This window comes from Colobus angolensis, unplaced genomic scaffold (assembly GCF_000951035.1).
Source record: "Colobus angolensis palliatus isolate OR3802 unplaced genomic scaffold, Cang.pa_1.0 Scaffold172, whole genome shotgun sequence".
Taxonomy (NCBI): domain Eukaryota; kingdom Metazoa; phylum Chordata; class Mammalia; order Primates; family Cercopithecidae; genus Colobus; species Colobus angolensis.
Genome location: NW_012114844.1, coordinates 1,767,079 through 1,786,261, shown reverse-complemented (window position 1 = coordinate 1,786,261; position 19,183 = coordinate 1,767,079). Strand labels below are relative to the sequence as shown.

The 19,183-nt window shown below is 48.5% G+C and overlaps 1 protein-coding gene across 3 annotated transcripts in view; it reads left to right on the top strand.

Moving 5' to 3' along the window:
- CEMIP (cell migration inducing protein, hyaluronan binding) overlaps positions 1-19,183 on the top strand; it is a 173,587-nt gene that overhangs the window by 140,163 nt on the left and 14,241 nt on the right. For all 3 annotated transcript variants that reach the window (XM_011938365.1, XM_011938364.1, XM_011938366.1), the window contains 10 exons: positions 1,020-1,225; positions 2,249-2,318; positions 3,215-3,343; positions 5,823-5,908; positions 6,830-6,961; positions 10,122-10,157; positions 10,239-10,394; positions 13,086-13,266; positions 14,470-14,685; positions 18,223-18,434. In XM_011938365.1, coding sequence (XP_011793755.1) covers positions 1,020-1,225; positions 2,249-2,318; positions 3,215-3,343; positions 5,823-5,908; positions 6,830-6,961; positions 10,122-10,157; positions 10,239-10,394; positions 13,086-13,266; positions 14,470-14,685; positions 18,223-18,434 — 1,424 coding nt within the window. The remainder of the gene's footprint in view (positions 1-1,019; positions 1,226-2,248; positions 2,319-3,214; positions 3,344-5,822; positions 5,909-6,829; positions 6,962-10,121; positions 10,158-10,238; positions 10,395-13,085; positions 13,267-14,469; positions 14,686-18,222; positions 18,435-19,183) is intronic.

Sequence of the window (19,183 nt, the reverse complement as noted above, 5' to 3'; positions counted from 1 at the left end):
TACATCCCTGGTATCTCAATATCCATGCAAATATTCTTTCTGCTTTCCCCCACTAACTGTGTATTCCAAAAAGGAAACCAAAGAGCTGGAGTTTGTAGCCCTTTCTAGTTCTGAACCCAGGTGTTGCACATGTGGCTTGATATGCGTCTTGGGCTAACAAGCTGGCTTGGATTTCTGGATGAGGGTACAATAAGGAGAATCTATACTGGTCTTAATAAAAAGCACACCTGCCCCAGCTCAGGTGCTGCTCCTAGATGAAGTTCCCTCATCCACCCTTCCTCAGTGGGATCTCCTCTGTGGAGTCCCTCCATGGTAAGTCCTTGTACGCAGGACACTCAGCTGTGTGCTCCATCAGAGTGGGTGTGCATGGCCCAGCCCATGGCCTCCTCTTGGATTCACCTTCTCACATATGATATCTTGCCCCCTTTCCTGCCCTATAGAGCCTCACCACCCCCAACTCCTCCAGCTGGAAAGGACTTTTAAAAGTCACCATCCCTGGCACAGCGCAGTGGCTCTTGCCTATAATCCCGGCACTTTGGGAACCCAAGGCAGGTGGACCACGAATCAGATTGAGACCAGCTTGGCCGACATGGTGAAACCGGGTCTCTACTAAAAACACAAAAATAATTAGCTGGGTGTGGTGGTGGGCGCCTGTATTTCCAGCTACTCAGGAGGCTGAGGCAGGAGAATCGCTTGAACCCTAGAGGCGGAGCTTGCAGTGAGCCAAAATTGCACCACTGCACTCCAGTCTGGGCAACAGAGCGAGACTGCATCTCAAAAAAAAAAAAAAAAAAAAAGTCACCATCCCACCCCATGTCCCACTTTCCCCAGGCCTCTCACTTGTGTCCTACTCATCTCCAAACCCCCAGTGCTCCTCCCAGGGCCCAGTGTATGGCTGAGACTATTTAGTGTTTGTTGAATGAATGAGCACATTAGACTATTCAGTGTTTACTGAATGAATGAATGGGCACATGAATAACTGGATGCTTGGTGAAACATCCCTGTCTTGACCCCTGCAGACCAAGGACGTTGTGGGCTATAACTCTTTGGGCCACTGCTTCTTCACGGAAGATGGGCCAGAGGAACGCAATACTTTTGACCACTGTCTTGGCCTCCTTGTCAAGTCCGGAACCCTCCTCCCCTCGGACCGTGACAGCAAGATGTGCAAGATGATCACAGAGGACTCCTATCCAGGGTACATCCCCAAGCCCAGGCAAGACTGCAAGTAAGTGCCTGGACCCCTCTCTGTGTGCTGGGGTGAAGGGGTGTGCATGTGTGAGCATGTGTTCACTCAGCTCAGCCCAGCACCAGACTTCTGCACTTCGGGGCTCTGAGCAGCTTGAGCCTCACAGCCCTTAACCACCTACTGCTCCAGCTTCCTGCAGAGCAGGTGGGAGGGTGTCTTCTCTCTTCTCCCTTCTCAGTTTGCCTCATGTGCATTTTTCTTGCCCAAAGAGGACCCCTGTTCTCATCTGTGGGGCTTCTCTTTATCCACACAGTGCTCTTTGATGAGAGGAAGTGGCTGTCACCTCAGCTGCCACGGAGGCCCCAACCACATGGACCCTTTTCTAGATATTAGAGAGAGAGACAGAGAGACGGGGTGATATCTCTCTGCAGCCAGCCTTCCAAGTGCAGTGCCCCTCCCTTAGAAAGGACTACTTTCCTGGGTTCTTCTGACCTACAAGTATTTTAGAGCCAATCTCAGACATCACTTGCACACTGCTTCTATTTTCAAGACCCATGCTCTTTTTAATTTCTGAACATTTTAAGTGCTTAAACGAGCACCACACTTTAATTAGAAAACTGGATTTCAGAACAACAAGTCAATTATTTCTCAGATCTCTGATAAGATACTCTCAGGCCTCCCAGCACTTTGGGAGGCTGAGGTGGGTGGATCACGAAGTCAGGAGATTGAGACCATCCTGGCTGACACAGTGAAACCCCGTCTCCACTAAAAATACAAAAAAAAAAAAAAATTAGCTGGGCGTGGTGGCGGGTGCCTGTGGTCCCAGCTACTCGGGAGGCTGAAGCAGAATTGCGTGAACCCGGGAGATGGAGGTTGCAGTGAGCTGAGATTGCGCCACTGCACTCCAGCCTGGGTGACAGAGCGAGACTCTGTCTCAAAAATAAAAAATAAAAAAAAGAGACTCTCAGGCCAATATCAGAGTGCCCGACCTGCACCTGCCGTGTGGCAGGATGACCCCTGGTGGCCCTTGTCTGACCTCAGGTATCTCTGCCCTCCCTGCAGTGCTGTGTCCACCTTCTGGATGGCCAATCCCAACAACAACCTCATAAACTGTGCTGCTGCAGGATCTGAGGTGAGCAGAAGTATCCCTTCTTTGGCAGAAAGTGAGGGTAGGGACTGGAGTCCGGGAGACAGCCCCTGAGGCTTACCTTGAAGTATCTGTGCTCTGAGCCCCAAGCCCAGATATCCATGCAGACAGGCTTAGCTGCAGTGAAGAGGAAAACAACAGACTGGGGGTGGTGGGGCAGGGGGTGTCCTTTGGACTTGGTTTTAAAGGACAGCCCTGTCACTTCATAATACATTGGTGACCATAGTTAGTGAACACTGAATGCTTTATGTATAATAAATCATATTAGAATGCCATGATTTTAGCTTAGAATGGTACCTGATGTATCAGTGTTATAAGTTCACATAATTTGATTTTTGTAAGAACCCAGTGACACAGGTACTATTATTATCCCCATCTGATGGGGGAGGAAGCTAAGGCTAGGAGAGCTGACATGCCCAGGGGCACACACACAGCTGGGAGGTGGCGGCCACAGCATTCCATCCACACAGTCCTGCTGTCACCCACCCATTCATGCTTCTGGCCTTCCTTGGGACCCTGACCTTGACCTCCAACTTAGCTTCCTTATCTGTAGAATGAGGGGGAAAGCAGACAATGAAATTCCCCTGTGTGTCAGGAAGAGGAGTTTAAGCCCGCAGTGATTGAAATGCAACAGTTCCGAGCCATGTCTGATAGAGTAGGAACCCATGACGGGCTTCAACTCTCATGGTAGGCTCTACTTGTCACTGTTTTCCCTCCAGACTGGACCACACGGAGGTGTGTTGGGGCTGGGCATCGAGGGCTGGTGTGGGTGATGGCACTAGATACTAGACCCACCTCCAGCGTGGGCTGCGTGGCCACCTTGCCCAGGAACTCTCTGAGGCTGAACGCTGTGGCTTTTCCCTTGTGTCCTTCCCCAACAGGAAACTGGATTTTGGTTTATTTTTCACCACGTACCAACGGGCCCCTCCGTGGGAATGTACTCCCCAGGTTATTCAGAGCACATTCCACTGGGAAAATTCTATAACAACCGAGCACATTCCAACTACCGGGTAAGTCTTTCCAGACTGCGCCTCTCTGGCCAGCCTCTTGGTCCCCTTCCTAGGCCTGCAGATGATTAGAGCTGGGACAACCAGTTGGCGACAGCTGGGAACAACTGCATGCTTAACGCTGGTCTCAAAGAAAATGGAGCAGCCTTGTGAGGCCTCCCAGGCCACTGGCCACATTCTTCACACAAATTTCCTGTGGTGGTTCCTGCATGGGCATGGACTTAGCATATGGCCAGAGCCAAAAGGAACAAGTTGCACCTTCACTCATGCTGACGAGGGGAGAGCTTCTCTTGGTGGCCCCTGAGCTGGGCACCTGAATTTGGTTTGCAGTTCATTTGGCGGGTCTGGGTGTAGTCTCAACCATGAAAAGTTAGGCCTGATCCATAAGCTGAAGGAAATCAAGACGTGGCTCTGAAGGAAGGTGGAGGCAGCATTGGTATCCTCTTTGCTGTTCGCTCTTGTCTTGTTTCTTGGGAAATGAATGGGTTGCTGCATCTGTACAGAGCTAAAGTCCTCAGTCATCTTCATTTGCTCATCAATATGTCCTAAGCACCTGCTTTTGTGTCCAGCACCAAGCTAGGCACTGGGGGACAGAGGGCATACCAAGATGACTGGGATCTCAAGTCTGTCAAGGACCTCCCAGTAAGGACAGCAGTCAAGACCAGAGTCGTGGGGCATAGGAATGGAGCTTGGAGCATGGCTGAGACCAGAGACGCTGTTTGTGGGGGCAGAGGTGGTCTCAAGGATGCCAGGGCAGTGCACAGGCAGACTCCCAAATGCCTAGGTTGGTGTTCTGGTCCAATCCCTAATGGTACCAATGAAGAAAAATTGATGTTCCTCAAAGGAAACAGATACATTCAGAGTCAAAAAGTAAAAAGATTTGTAAAAGCCCAACCAGAGAGAAGACCAAAATGAAAAGATACAGTCTCAGAATAGATCTGTGCTTACACCTAGGAGATGGGGTGGGGCAAGGGGCAAGCAATTGCAGGGTGGGGCAAGGGGTGGGCAGTTGCAGAGTGGAACGGCAGAAAGAGAAGAAGAGTCCCCAGGCAGTGTCATATCCCAGGAACTAGGAAAGAGGGTAGTGTCATCGGGCAGTGAGCAGAGGTGTGGAGGACAACAGTCTCACCTTGACAGAGGAGAATTAGTGCAGGGTATCAGAGAGGGCATTTGAGAGGCTGACATGGCCCTCAGAGAGCTGTCTCCATACAAAGGCAGGTGCAGGGGGCATGCTGCTGTTGGTGGCAGGGGGAACAGTGGAGAGAATGTGTTGGCTGCTTGTCAAGAAACCCCCCACTCCCACCCCTTGGGAAGGCTTCATGAGCAGAGAGGTGGGCCACATAGAACCTAGCAGGTGTGGAGAGGCTGGAAAGGGGAGGAGTGCATGCAGATGAATGGTTTCTAACAAGCAGGCATGCAAGGGCTTATGGGTGGGGCGGGGGTGGGTCTTGAGGAAGGTGGCAAGTCTCATTCTCTGAGGCAGGGACGGAAGGAGTGAAGAGGAGCCTCCAGCTGGATGATTCAATTGTCTAAGCTAAGGAGGAGGTCCCGCCCTTGGTGTTCATGCCCAGTAAGCCTTGACTCCACATCTACAGTGAGAGGGACCTGTTCCAGGAGGCTTCACCTGGGGTCTCTTATTGGGTCCTCATAACCATCCTGTGACATAGGTGTTACTAGCGCATTTTGCAGATGATATCACTGAGGCTAAGGAGGTGAAGGGACTTGCCCAGTCAGTTAGCGGGAGTAGAGCTGCGAGTCAACCCCACATCATCTGACTCACATCACTGCTGCTGAATTATAAGCCAGAGGGAGACTGACATGGCCACAGTGCCCTCCAGTTATCTAAAGAAGAGAAATCTGAGTTTGAGCATTCACAAGAGGCCAAGAGAATCCAGAAAGGAATGAAGACTGAATGGTGGCCTCCCTGGGCAGCATCACTCAGCTGCCTTGATTTCTCCCCACCCCATGGCTGACAAAGTGGACATATTTGGAGTCAAACAAGAAAGCCAGATTCTCTCTTCAAGACAGACGGGAGCTAAAATGAGACTGTGGGAAGGTCACTGTCCCCTCTCCAAGGTAAAGATGGGACTTAGGTTCAGCATTTGCTTTAAATCACAGCAGATACATTTCCTACGAGTGTACACCTGTTGTTCTTGACTTGGGGCCTGGGCTGTCCAAAGCAGTATGGGTTCTGCACATGGACTTTGCCATTTGGCCTTGGACAAGACACATAATCTCTCTAGACCTCACTTTCCACATACGCTCCTCAAAGAGGTCAAATATTCCAGATTTGGTCTGAGCAATGCAGAATAAGGCAGCATCTTCACCTACCTTACTGTAGATCCTCTACTTCTGTTGATGCAGCCTGAGAACAGAGCCAGTTTTCCCAGAGCATTCAGAAGTACGCAGTGAGGCTAGTGTGAGAAGATGCCTTTAGCCCACAGTAGAAGTTAATGTGTCCCTGAATATCTCTTCCCTGCAGGCTGGCATGATCATAGACAACGGAGTCAAAACCACTGAGGCCTCTGCCAAGGACAAGCGACCCTTCCTCTCGATCATCTCTGCCAGGTAATCAGCCATTGGGAAGACACAGTCCATGGTGACCTTGCACTCCAGTTCCTGCCTCCCTCTCCTTCAATCACTCATTCATTCCTTGAGCATCTGTTGAGCCCTTGCTTTGTGCTGGGCATTGAGCTATTTGCTGGGGGTACAATGGTGAAAACCTGAGCAGAGTAAAGTCTGAATTAGGATTCCAGCTCCAGTAGCCAAAGGAAGATAGAAATTCCCAGAGGTTTCTAGATCCCTCAGCAAAGTGAATAGCTGGTAAGTCAGCAGAAATGAGCAGGGCCACAGTAGGTTGGGCCAGGATGAAAAGATGAAGAGAATAGAATGGAAGCATTTTACCATCAATTTAATGGGAAAGAACATGCAGGTCATGCCTATAAATAAACCTACTGTTCAGCTGAAAGCCAGGGGCAACTTTTAAAAGGTGCTTTAAAAACCTCAAGGTAATTAGAAAAACCAATCTCCTTTAAAGAGAAAAGTTGCTTGGTCTCCATCAAAAGTGGGTAATATGGTAACATGATAGTGCACTCCGTTTTGTAGCTAAGAAGTGCTCAGAAAAGGCACTAGTTCAAGGTGACCTGCCAGTTAGTGGGAGAGCTGGGTATCTCCAGACTCTTCTCCTGGGCCACGAGGACTGTGTCGCAGGCCCTTGTGGGAATGGCTGTCTGAACTTTCCTCTGTGCTTTGACCCACTTGGGGGCAGGTTCTTCAGTATGTGAGGAGCCTGCATGAGCTGATGGAGGAGTGACCTCTTGCTTCTGTGATGAACTCAGAAAGTTCATTCCAGAGCCTAGGAAATGCAAATGGGTTTCTGTTTAGTCAGTGCCTTCCTGGGCACTGTGAGTTGAGACAGGCTTACAGAGCCCAGAAGCAGAGGCGTGCCCCCAAAACCACCACCTGTGCCCTCCCCATGGTGTGCTGCAGATACAGCCCTCACCAGGATGCTGACCCGCTGAAGCCTCGGGAGCCAGCCATCATCAGGCACTTCATTGCCTACAAGAACCAGGACCACGGGGCCTGGCTGCGCGGTGGGGATGTGTGGCTGGACAGCTGCCGGTGAGTCAGAGTGGCGTGTGGCTTTGGCACAAAGGGGGCATGGCGCATCTTCCCCCAGCACCCCACAGAGAGAGGAGAGTGAAGCAGAGAGGGGAAGCCAGACATACTGACGTTTGGCCTTCTGGTCCCCCAGCCAAGCAGGGGCATAGAATGGTAGCAGGCAGTGGCCAAAAAGCAGCAGCAGCAAAGAAAAAATCAGAAAAAGCAAAAGCTAAAAGCAGCATATTGGCTTCAGCCCACAGCGCCAGGTGCTGCGGGTTATGATTTGCTTCCAAATAGTCATTGGTCTTGGCTCTCTCAAGGTCACACAGCCCATCAGCTAAGGGAGGGAAGAAGAAAGAAGCCAGAATATTCTGGGCACTTACTGTGTGGAAGCCTTGGTTGCATTTCTTTCTTACCATGTTTCTCAAACATATAAATTACAATCTCCATTTTAGAGATGATAAACTGAGTTTCAGTTTAGTGAATTTCCCAAGGTCATGCAGTTAGCTAGTGTTTGAACTGGAACTTGGAGCTACAGTTCACTGGACTCCAAGATCCAAATGAAAAAGGCAGGGAATGCTGAGCTCTCATATGAAGTCCCTATATAAGTGACTGGCACATGCCAAGGACCAGAAGGCACAGTCAGCAGAGCTGGGATTTGTTTCCAGGGAGTATTGTGAAATGTCTCCTTGTCTGCCTTTTGTGTTAAACATGGGAAATCAGAAACCCTATTAGGAAATAAACATATTTCTCTATTTTATTGTGACCAAGTAAAGGAGAAATAAAGGTGAAAGGGAACAAGAGAAATTGAAAAGTATGTGAGGAGAAAAACAGAGGCACAGCATTGACAGAGAGAGAAGAGAGAGAGGGAGGGAGAGAAAGGCTGCTCAGATATGCAGAGATCTGGAGAGAAACTGACTTAACAATGGAACCCCAGGAAGATGCATGAGAGACAGAGAAGAGGTGCAAAGGCTTTCGGGTCCCAGCGAGGCAGGGGCATAGAATGGCAGCAGGCAGTGGCCAAAAATAAACAATAAAAAATTTTTTAAAAAAAGTCAAAAAAGCAAAACCTAAAAACAGAGGCAGAGAGACTGAGGGGGCGTTCCTTTTTTTTTTTTCCTTTGAGATGGAGTCTCACTCTGTCACCCAGGCTGGAGTGCAATGGTGCAATCTCAGCTCACTGCAACCTCTGCTTCCTGGGTTCAAGCAATTCTCCTGCTTCAGCCTCCTGAGTTGCTGGGATTACAGGCATGTGACACCATGCCCAGCTAATTTTTGTATTTTTAGTAGAGATGGGGTTTCACCACATTGGTCAGGCTGGTCTCAAACTCCTGACCTTGTGATTCACCCACCTCGGCCTCCCAAAGTGCTGGGATTACAGGCATGAGTCACTTTGCCAGGCCGAGGGGCCTTCATTTTGCACAGGAGAAAAGAAGTCATTGGTTTTAAGAAGAAGGGAGGGGAAAGAAGAGAGCTGATTCTGGGTTTCTGAAGGGCATTTAGGGGAAGGGGACAGGGTTGTTCTGATTGGCTCTAGAAGGCAAAAGTGATAGGCATGGAGCAGGTTTCAGCTCTGGAGAAGGAAAAGCGTTCCTACCATATGAGACACCAGTCTATGTGATAAGCTGCCAGGCTCCTTATCCCTAGAGCAGACCCTAGAGCATCCTTGGGAGGGGCACTATGCAGAAGGTGGGTGGAAGCCTTGGGTTGAAGAGAAACTAGATGGTGTCAATGCCAAAATTCTTCGCAATATCCAAAGTTCGGTAAATCTCTTGGTTCTGGTTGTGGGCATTTCAGAGTTTAGGTCCCTAAAGAGACGGTGAATGCCAGATTTAGGGCAGTAAGAAAAATTGTGAAGACCCCTCCTGCCAAAGTGGGTGTGTCTTTTAATCCCCCACCAGACTCATTCCAAGGTAGCCTAGGATCTGGCTGGCACCAAGGCTGTGGTCCTACGTGTGGACAAGGTTGGTGCAATAGGGGCTAACAGAAGAGAGGGATCCCTTCAAGGATTGGAAGAATGAGGGGACCAGGAGCCGAGCACTGGGGGACAGAAGCAATGATGAAAAGCCATGGAGGGGTCTGGGAGACAAGACTCAGGAAGTTTTGGAAAATAAATGGAGTAGACAGTGCCCTAATGATGGGACTGGAATGATTCATTTGAACTAAATGTGTTTCAGAAAAAGAAAAAGGTCCGTGTGTCTGAAAGAGGGTGAGCAGAGTATGAAAAAGTACATTGGGAATTAGAGAGCATGTGGGCCACTGGGACCAGCCTGGTGCAGCTGATGTGGATTCACCAGGCCCTTGAGCTTGGATCTATGAAGGATATAAAGCCATGGAAATTTTAGGGAGCAGAAAGGTTGGTGAGAATGGCACTTTGAGATGAGCCTGGTAGGGTGGACAGGACAGGTGGAAGGAGCAGAGGCATGGAGACCAGTTAAATCTACCCCTGGGACACATGAAGTGAAGGCGGCCACCGTATTTGGCCCTAGAGTCTGTGGTAGCACGGACCCAAGGCTCAGCTCTGGATTCTGTGTAGTCCCTTGGGCCTCACAATCAGACACCCCCCAGGAGCACGCTCATCTGACCCCTAAAAAGGGCAGAGGTGAAAAGGAGCTAATGAGATGGTTCCAGCACAATTGCAAAATGACTTCCTGCCCTTCTCAGGGCCAGCATCTGCCTGACTTCCCGGAAACTTGAAAAGTAGCTATTGTTGCCTCTCTCTATGGCTGAAACAGCAGTGAAGATGGTAAAAGAAAAAAAATAGAAGTGCATTCACATACTCCACCTTTCCCTGGTGCTGGTCCTGAGAGTGGAAGGCCCTTCAAGTTCTCCTGATCCAACCTCAAACTAAGCCCTGGAATCACAGAGGATAGGGCTGGAGAGGGAGGCTCATGGACCCAGTCTGCATGCTGTCAATGCCATTGAACATGGAGAGCCACAGAGGTCACCGTTTTCTCTCTAAAGTCAGAGTTGGAGTGGGAGGGGACCCAGAACATCCCCTTCCTTTGTAGAACAGGAGAGCCACAACTCCCAGAGCACACGTCTGCTTACATAGAGGCTCCTTCCTCTGCACAGTATTCAGTTTGACTCCAAGGGCAGGGAAGTGTCCTTCTCTCCACGACTCCACTGAATGTGAAGCTAGGACATGCTCTGACTATCTATCTGCTCTTGTCCACAGGTTTGCTGACAATGGCATCGGCCTAACCCTGGCCAGGTAAGGGCAACTGCCATTGTATTTGGACCTCTGTGGGATCTTGTCTCTGGACATCTCACCTTAAACATCTTCTCTCTACAGTGGTGGAACTTTTCCGTACGACGACGGCTCCAAGCAAGAGATAAAGAACAGCTTGTTTGTTGGCGAGAGCAGCAACGTGGGGACAGAAATGATGGACAATAGGATCTGGGGCCCCGGTGGCTTGGACCATAGCGGAAGGACCCTCCCTATAGGCCAGTAGGTTTGCAACCATGTAGCTCCTTGTTCTGAGTGGCTTAACCTAAGTGGCTGTGTTGGAAGGGAAAAACTTAATGGGTAGTTTCTACCTGTTGACTCTGAATTCTTCTGTCCTCTACCAGCCAGAGGAATCATTGAGCTGACTGAGACTAACAATTAAGGGATGAAATCTGGAATGGGGAGAGAGAAGTCAAAAAATAGTGTGGAATATGAGTCAACAGGGTAATGTGGTCATCAAAATGCGTAATGTGTTCCTGGGCTACGTTAATGGGAATTTAGTGTCTGGGATCAGGGATCATGAGTCCTTTTCTCTGACAGCACACTCACTTGGAGTGTTGCATCCACTCCTGAGGATGGGAGAGCGATAGAGTCTGGCCAAAGCACACTTAAAGGAGAATAACCAGGAGGGTGACAAAAGCTGAAGCCATATCACATGCAGGTTGGGGTCTTCAAACAGGAGACAGGATCATCACTTTGGGGACAACATGGGGGATATTGTTGCATGTTCTCAGAGCTGCTGTGCACATAGGGGATGAGACTCATTCTACAATGGTCCTTAGGGTTAGTCTAGTGCAAGAAGGATGGATCTTTTTATATCAGATATGCTCAACAACAGAATAGCAGGACTGTCCTGAGGAGTCCTGGGCTCTGCAGCTGGGGGAGTTCAAATGAAGGTCAGACAATAAGCAGGTGGGTGGAGAGTGAGTGAGTGACTTGGAAGGCTGATGAGCAAATAGGGATAATGAACTCAGTAATTCCTTGGAAAGCCACAGGCTGGGTGGGTGGTGAGGAAATCTCCCTTCTTCTGCTGGTGTTTCTGCTCAGGTGTGAATTTAAGCCAGAGAGCAAGGTTCAGAGCCTGTGAGCAGCATGGTGGTCCCTGTGCTCCTGATGATAAGATCAGCCCTTCTTGCCTTTCTGAGCTTTTTACTCTTTCTCTAGGAAGATATAATTTTTACTACTAGAGCCAGGACACAAAATACACATTGACCTAAAACTTCCAACCCAAGTGGACATGGAAAAGACTTTGCGAAGGCAAAATCATGATCTCCTTCAGCACGAGGTGGGAGAAGCCCTTCCTTCTGTCTAACCTGAGTGACGGAGCAGTCCCTTTCAGCATTTGTATGAGTGAGCCTGAATCTGCATGTTCAGGGTTTCTTTGCCAAGAGTTAGCAGCCTCCCAGGGCCAGAATGCTCTGATGACTTCCAAAGGTGATCCTGTTTATGGAAACCTATCAGACTGAGGCATGTTCCTCAAATTGCATCTGCAAGTAGGAACCTAAGACCTTGCAGTCCTCATCATGGTTGATCCATCTTGTATAGAGCTGGGTCAGGCTGAAGTGTAAAACCTAAGTATAGAGCTAGTAAAGATGGGCTGTCTCTAAAATATGTGAAATGAAAAAATGCATGGAGCCACCCCATGAGAATCAGGATTCTAGGTCATGATGTTAACCAATTATAAACATAAAAATACAGAAATGCAAGGAGTCTTTGGTGCCTGCTGAAGGCATGTTACCATGACTGCTGTGGCTAGGGTCTTCCTCAAGGAACCATATTGGAAAGGAAGGGAGCCCACGGTTGAAGATCAGGGACAACTGGAGTATGGTCTCTCCCTGTGGGCAGATATTTTTTCTGCTTCTTTTTCCATCTTTCTATCTTTTCTTCTTTATATTTGCTGTGGAAGAGAATGGGCTTGACCCAGATATAGAGACACCAGCATAAGCATACATGTTGGGTTTGGAGAAGGAGAAAGCCTAGACTGGGGCCAGGCCCAAGAAGGGCCACCAGGAAGCCCAGCCAACCTCGTAGACCCTTGTTTCCTGTGCTCTGCTCAGGAGTCTGAGGCAACGGGAGAAGTGTGTCTGAGCAACCTACTCCATGCTAGACCAAGGCAAAATCTTCAAGTCACCAGTTCTCGTCCAGTCTCTCCTACCTCCACGTCCAAGCCTGTTGCCACTTCCTACCTCCTTCTGGGTCTCAGGGCCTTCTTGGGGTTCTCTGTCAGTCCATAGTCATGCTTTTCAGTGGGACCTCCCTTTCTTCTAGGGGTGCTGAAAATGTTGCCTTACAATTACTTTTATCACATGTTTATCACCTTCCATTCTGTGTTCTTTTCCCCTCTGTTTCCCAAACCCAGCACACTGCCAATGTGAAAGGCTTACTCACAGAAGAGAAACTCATGTGGGTCTTAATCTGATTAAATTGTTATAGCAACTAAAACTAAGGCGATAATGACTAACAGCTCTACCTTCCCAAGAAACATATTATTGGCGCACTCCAGCGGTATTTACAGTATTTACCCAATGGCTCTTTATATAATGGAAACATTGGGGGAAATGTTGAAATACAGGACCATTCTCCAAACTCCAAATCAGCAACTAGATGGATATTCATTCACTCATCCATCCATTCATCCATCCATCCATTCATCCGGCAGTCATTCATTGACAATTAGTGTGTCTATACATGCTTTAAATTAATTAATGAATTAATAATTAATTAATGAATCAGTAATGATCTGGGGCAGGGGGAGTTGCTAGAGGTGGGGATCAGGAATGGTTTTACCCAGGAAGTCTCTGCTATCATCTACCTCAGAAGGGGCAAACAACATGGCATTTAGACTGACATCTCACTTCCTTAACTCCATAGGAATGGACAACATTTAGACTGACATCTTCCTTAACTCCATAGGAATTTTCCGATTAGAGGAATTCAGTTCTATGATGGCCCCATCAACATCCAAAACTGCACTTTCCGAAAGTTTGTGGCCCTGGAGGGCCGGCACACCAGCGCCCTGGCCTTCCGCCTGAATAATGCCTGGCAGAGCTGCCCCCATAACAACGTGACCGGCATTGCCTTTGAGGACGTTCCGGTGAGTGAGGCACCACGGCAGAGTCCCGGCAAACCCAGACTTTGGATGGTGATTCACAAGTCCCCTGGGGCCCAGAGTTGGAGCTATTGCCACTACCGCAGGGGTTGAAAAGCCTCCTCCAACTAGGCTGGGCCATGTCCCAGTTTGCTCTTTATCCAAACTGGAAAAGTACAAGCATAGGTTGCCCCACAGGTCAGGTCTGGGTAAATGCCCGCTTGCTCTCTCCCTGCTCAAAACTCAGGCCAGCCTCCAGAGGACCCCGACGTGTGGATCGAGGTTCCTAGACTGTTCCTCCAAGGGTCTTGACTTTGACAAACTGAGTCTTATGACCAGGCCACCTGAGTTGGCACAAAGAATCTAACAAGCCCCACAGTTTCCAAGGGAAGTCTTAACTGATGATGTTCTGTTTAATCTCTCCCTGAAAGCAGACTATAAACAGAGCCTTCCTTGCCCTAGACAGTGAAGGCAGAAGAGGAGCTGAGGATTAGGAGATCAGGAGCAAGGGCTGCCCCGTGAGACCAGCCGGGGCCAGGCCTCCTGTGCATTTCCTTCAGGTTATGGATTCCCAGACTTTTCCCTCCTTCTCCGCCCTGCTCCTGCCTTTTGCCTGTTTGCCCAGTTTCTGGCAGGCTGAGGGAAATGATGTGAAACTGAAATGACTTAACGTCTTTACTCAGGCGACTGAGGGCCTGAAAAAGGTCAGTCGTGGAAATCTGAGAGGACCCATGCTGCAAAACTGTCTTCCTGGAACATGCCACACACACATTTTCTCTTGCACATGGATGCCCCCGTGTATGTGTGTGTGTATGTGTAAACGTGTGTGTGCCCTTTCTCATACATCACCACCACCTCCCTCTCACACACATTCACACTCACAGTCCTCAGTCCCCTTCCTCCATCTCTGCAGTTGGTGAAGCCTGTGTGTCAGAGCAGTCTCCAAGCTCACCCACAGCAGCCAACCCTCCAGTGAGCAGAGGCCAAAAGTGTGTGCTAGGTCTGGGAGTTGAGGCACGGTGAACCTTTGACTGTGACTCCGGTTGCATCGGAGGGGTCAGCCTTGCGGTTTCTCTCAGTGCCCGAGAGCATCTTTGTTTTGGCTGGCTTGTAATGTCAGTGGAAATCGGAAACCTCGCCCTGGCCTGATGACGGCTGCAGTTTCCCTTCACCTTCTAGCCCTGCCTAACTTTCCTGGGCTCTGTTTAGATTACTTCCAGAGTGTTCTTCGGAGAGCCTGGGCCCTGGTTCAACCAGCTGGACATGGATGGGGATAAGACATCTGTGTTCCATGACATCGATGGTTCCGTGTCCGAGTACCCTGGCTCCTACCTCACGAAGGATGACAACTGGCTGGTCCGGCACCCAGACTGCATCAATGTTCCCGACTGGAGAGGGGCCATTTGCAGTGGGCGCTATGCACAGGTGGGGACACCTTTCTGGGGGCCGGTCACTCACTTATTCACTCATGCAACAGGCATTCAGTGAGTGTCTACTGTATGCCTAGCTCTGTTTCAGGGCACAAAGATATATAGAATTTTTTTTTCTTTTTCTTTCTTTCTTTTAATTTTTTTCCCCTCACCCAGTAGGATTTTTACAAAGTTAAAATCAAAACACTTGGTAAACAAAATGCTTAGAAAAAAAGAACCCCCTGGGTCAAATGCTTCGATTCAAGTCAGGTTCCAACACTTACCATTGGACCTTGGGCAAGTTACTTGGACTCTTGGAGCCTCAGTTTCCTCACCTGTCAAATAGTTGAACTTTCCTAGCGAGATTTTGGGGGTGGCTTCAGAAAATACATGTAAAATGTTTCACCAGCCCTATCCAATAGAAATATAATGCAAGCCATACATGTAATCTTAAATTTTCTGGTAGCCATGTTAAAAAGTAAAAAGAAACATAATTTAATTTTAATAATACTTTAATTATATTCAAAATACTATCATTCAACATGAATCAGTGTAGAAAATCATTAAACAGTTCTTGTTTTTTTTCTAAGTCTTCAAAATCTACTGTTGCCCACTCAATTTTCAACCAAGGGAAGTGTAGTCCTACTGAAACAATAACGTTGTGTTTAATGTGAATTTTAAATTTTATTTTTAATTTATTTTTGCATTTTTATTGCTATATAATAGTATATTCTCTTGGAGCATGCATGATATTTTGATATATGTATATAATATGTAAGGATCAAAAATCAGGGTAATGGGATAGGAAAAAATATTTACATTGCTTTTGTTTTGAAATTTAAATGAATTAAAGTTTAAAATTCAGATCCTGAGTCACAGTGGCCACATGTCCAGTGCTCAGTGGCCACATGAGGGACAGGGCAGGTCTAGATGGTGCCTAGAATGGGGCAGAACTGAAAATATTAATTAGCTATTATTATATTATTGTTACTTCTAGTATTTTGATGAATGACTAATGAATAAATGACTAAGGGGAGAGAGGCCTGAGAAAATGAATTGGCAGGTTCACAGTGAGCCAGATCATCTCAGAGAGTGAAGGAAACATGTATGAATGAAGACGCTGTCTTCACAACTATCCTACAAGGCAGGCATTATTATCACCACTGTGGGTGTCAGGAATTGGGGTGTTAGAAAAGAGCTAAATAGTAGTTTGGGTGTGGAGGGGTGATAGGAGAGGGAGATAGTGTTGGGCTGAAGGAAAAGGGCCATAAGGGGCAAAGGGAGCACAGGGTGCAGCTGGTGGGGGTCAGGTGCCAGAGGAGGTGGCAGGGCTAGCATTTAGCAGGAAGAAGGACCAGAGGAAGACTGGGGCAGAGGGCAGGAAGCTGAAGGTGTTTCTCTCTGCAGTAGAAGGTGATGTCATGTGCTGAGAATTTGGGGACTGGGCTTGATGAAAGTAACCTCCAGAGAGTGATAAAGATTTGGAAGAGCTGTTGTAGAGAGTGGAAAATGTTGACAAGAAGCTTGTGGAAGGAGCACCTGGCAGTGTTGAAAACCTAGCGGAGACTGAAGGCGGTGCATTTGCAGAGGCATCTCTCTCCCAGGCTGTGGGATTTTCTCAGCTCTGCTCAAGAGCCCTGGGAGAGGCGGAGCTGTGCAATGAGCCGGGGGGGGGGGCTTCTGCTGCAGGTGTGGGCAGAGGAAGGGCCAAGATGCTAATGGGAGTGAGTGGTTGATGTGATGGTCTGAGAAAGATAAGGAGGGAACTGGAGTCAGAAGGGAGCTGATGGAGGACAGTCAGTCATGCCCTGAGTAATTGAAGGATGACCAAACCCTCAAACCTGGCATCCACGCTGTCAGCATTACACAGCCTCAGCTCAAGGTCTAGGTGTCCCATATGGAGCCCTGATTTTCCTTCCCACACTTTCTTTCTGATACGTTGCTTATCTTCTGTGAAGAAAAGCTCATTGTTAGAGCTTGCCAGATTATCATAACTGGCAACTGGTTAACTGTTATCCATAGTATTTTCCCCTCACTTTACATCTTACAAAATGCTTTAATGTATCCTTTACCTTCTGATACTCAGAGTAACTCCCTAAGATGGGCAGGGTTGGTTTCTCTTTCCATCTTATATGCGATAAAACTAGAGGGGAAGATAACCACTTCCTTCCAAAAGCACAACATCATTGCACATTGGTGTGATCACACATTGGTGTGATCTCTTGGCCACAGTTACAGGGATATTTTTTTTTTTTTTTTTTTTTTTTTTTTTTGAGGCGGAGTCTCGGTCTGTCGCCCGGACTGCAGTGCAGTGGCCAGATCTCAGCAAGCTCCGCCTCCTGGGTTTACGCCATTCTCCTGCCTCAGCCTCCCGAGTAGCTGGGACTACAGGCGCCCGCCACCTCGCCCGGCTAGTTTTTGTATTTTTAGTAGAGACGGGGTTTCACCGTGTTAGCCAGGATGGTCTCGATCTCCTGACCCCGTGATCCGCCTGTCTCGGCCTCCCAAAGTGCTGGGATTACAGGCTTGAGCCACCGCGCCCGGCCGATATTGTTTTATGAATTTGGGATGTGCCATAAAACAGGACACAGTGTTTTTTTTTGTTTTTTGTTTTTTGTTTTGTTTTGTTTTGTTTTTTGAGACAGAGTTTCACTCTTGTTGCCCAGGCTGGAGTGCAATGGCGTGATCCTGGCTCACCACAACCTCCGCCTCCCAGGTTCAAGAGACTCTCCTGCCTCAGCCTCCCTAGTAGCTGGGATTACAGGCATGTGCCACCACGCCCGGCTAATTTTGTATTTTTAGTAGAGACAGGGTTTCTCCATGTCTGTCAGGGTGGTCTCGAATTCCCAACCTCAGGTGATCCGCCCACCTTGGCCTCCCAAAGTGCTGGGATTACAGGCGTGAGCCACTGCGCCTGGCCGACACAGTGTTTTAAACCAATGCTGGGCTAAAGCATCCAGGCTCTCAGGTCCCTGGATCTCAATGGCTGACAGTCTTGCTTTCAGTTTTTCCTCTGAAATGAGGCACCATTTATTCATGCAGTGTGTTGCGGCACCACAAGGACTGGCCTCAGGGGCCAGACACTGAGAGGGAGTAGGAGGGAGAAATAGGCCAACACACCCAGGCACTCTCTCAAATGCAGGCAGAGTAACTGCCAGTTATAGGCGAGTTGCATTTTATGGTAGAATTATAAAAGTTATCTCTCTCTCTCATTCCCTTCCTCCTCCGTCCACATCTCTGTCCTTTGTCCAAAATTTGCCATCTGACTATTATGCAGGCTCTTCTCAAATTTCCACTGGAAGTTCAACAGAGCACTTTTATGAAGATGCAAAGAAAGCATTAGCTGGATTACACAGTAAGGCCTGGGCTGTGTCCACCAGCAGAAAGAGATGTCCCCTTATTTGGCCTTTCTTTCATCCAAGCCTTCTAAAAAGGGTTCTGTAAAGAGAAAGTGCCTTTGAAAGTGCAGTCTGTAGTCAGATGTTAACCAGACGCTCTTGGAATAACCCTTTGTAATAGCCTCATTGTGTGTTTCCTTTTTGGGTTTTAAAAGATGTACATTCAAGCCTACAAGACCAGTAACCTGCGAATGAAGATCATCAAGAATGACTTCCCCAGCCACCCTCTCTACCTGGAGGGGGCGCTCACCAGGAGCACCCATTACCAGCAGTACCAGCCGGTTGTCACCCTGCAGAAGGGCTACACCATCCACTGGGACCAGACGGCCCCTGCCGAACTCGCCATCTGGCTCATCAACTTCAACAAGTGAGTGGGTGCCCGGCCAGGAGCAGTGAGATCTGTGGGCAGCTGCTCCGACTGAGCTCAAAGTTGATAACGATGACTTGTTGCAAAGTCCTGGCCTTGCCTCTTACGGAACCACAAGCTAGCCCATGTGATTGATCCCTGCAGGAGTACCTAGAAGGGTTGACATCACCCAGGAGTTAAGCATTAAAGGACACAGGCCAAGCCCCCGCTCCCGCATGGGTGACCTTGGGTAGGGCATGTAACCTCTTGAGCCTGAGCTCCTTGATCTTTGAGTTGAGGATAGTATTACCTTGCAGGAGTGCAATGAGGATCTAGGGAGATGAGGTATGGTGGGCACCCAGGAACTGGCATTAGCGAGTGCTCAATAGATGGCAAAAATATCTGGATATTGTTGTTACCATCCTACAGAGAGGGAAATGAGGTTCTGCGAGATAAAGTGATGAGGGTGAGGGCATCTAGATAGGGCTTCCTATATTTAGATTCAAGTATTTTCTATGCACATTATTTACTTGTCACAGTATTTCTGTGAGACGGACGTTGATCAGATGTGGGAAATGAGACCGAAGAGATGAAATGGACCCTACAATCAAGCTGGACCCAGAAGGGGCTGAGCCTACCTAGGTCCTTTGGATCCTGTGCTTTTTAACTACAAAAAGAATGTCTTTTTCCCAAAGTTCCATATGGAGCACCCCCAGGGTTGGCCCTGGAGACACACCAGTGAAGCATTCAGATTCTCTGCTCACAGGCGG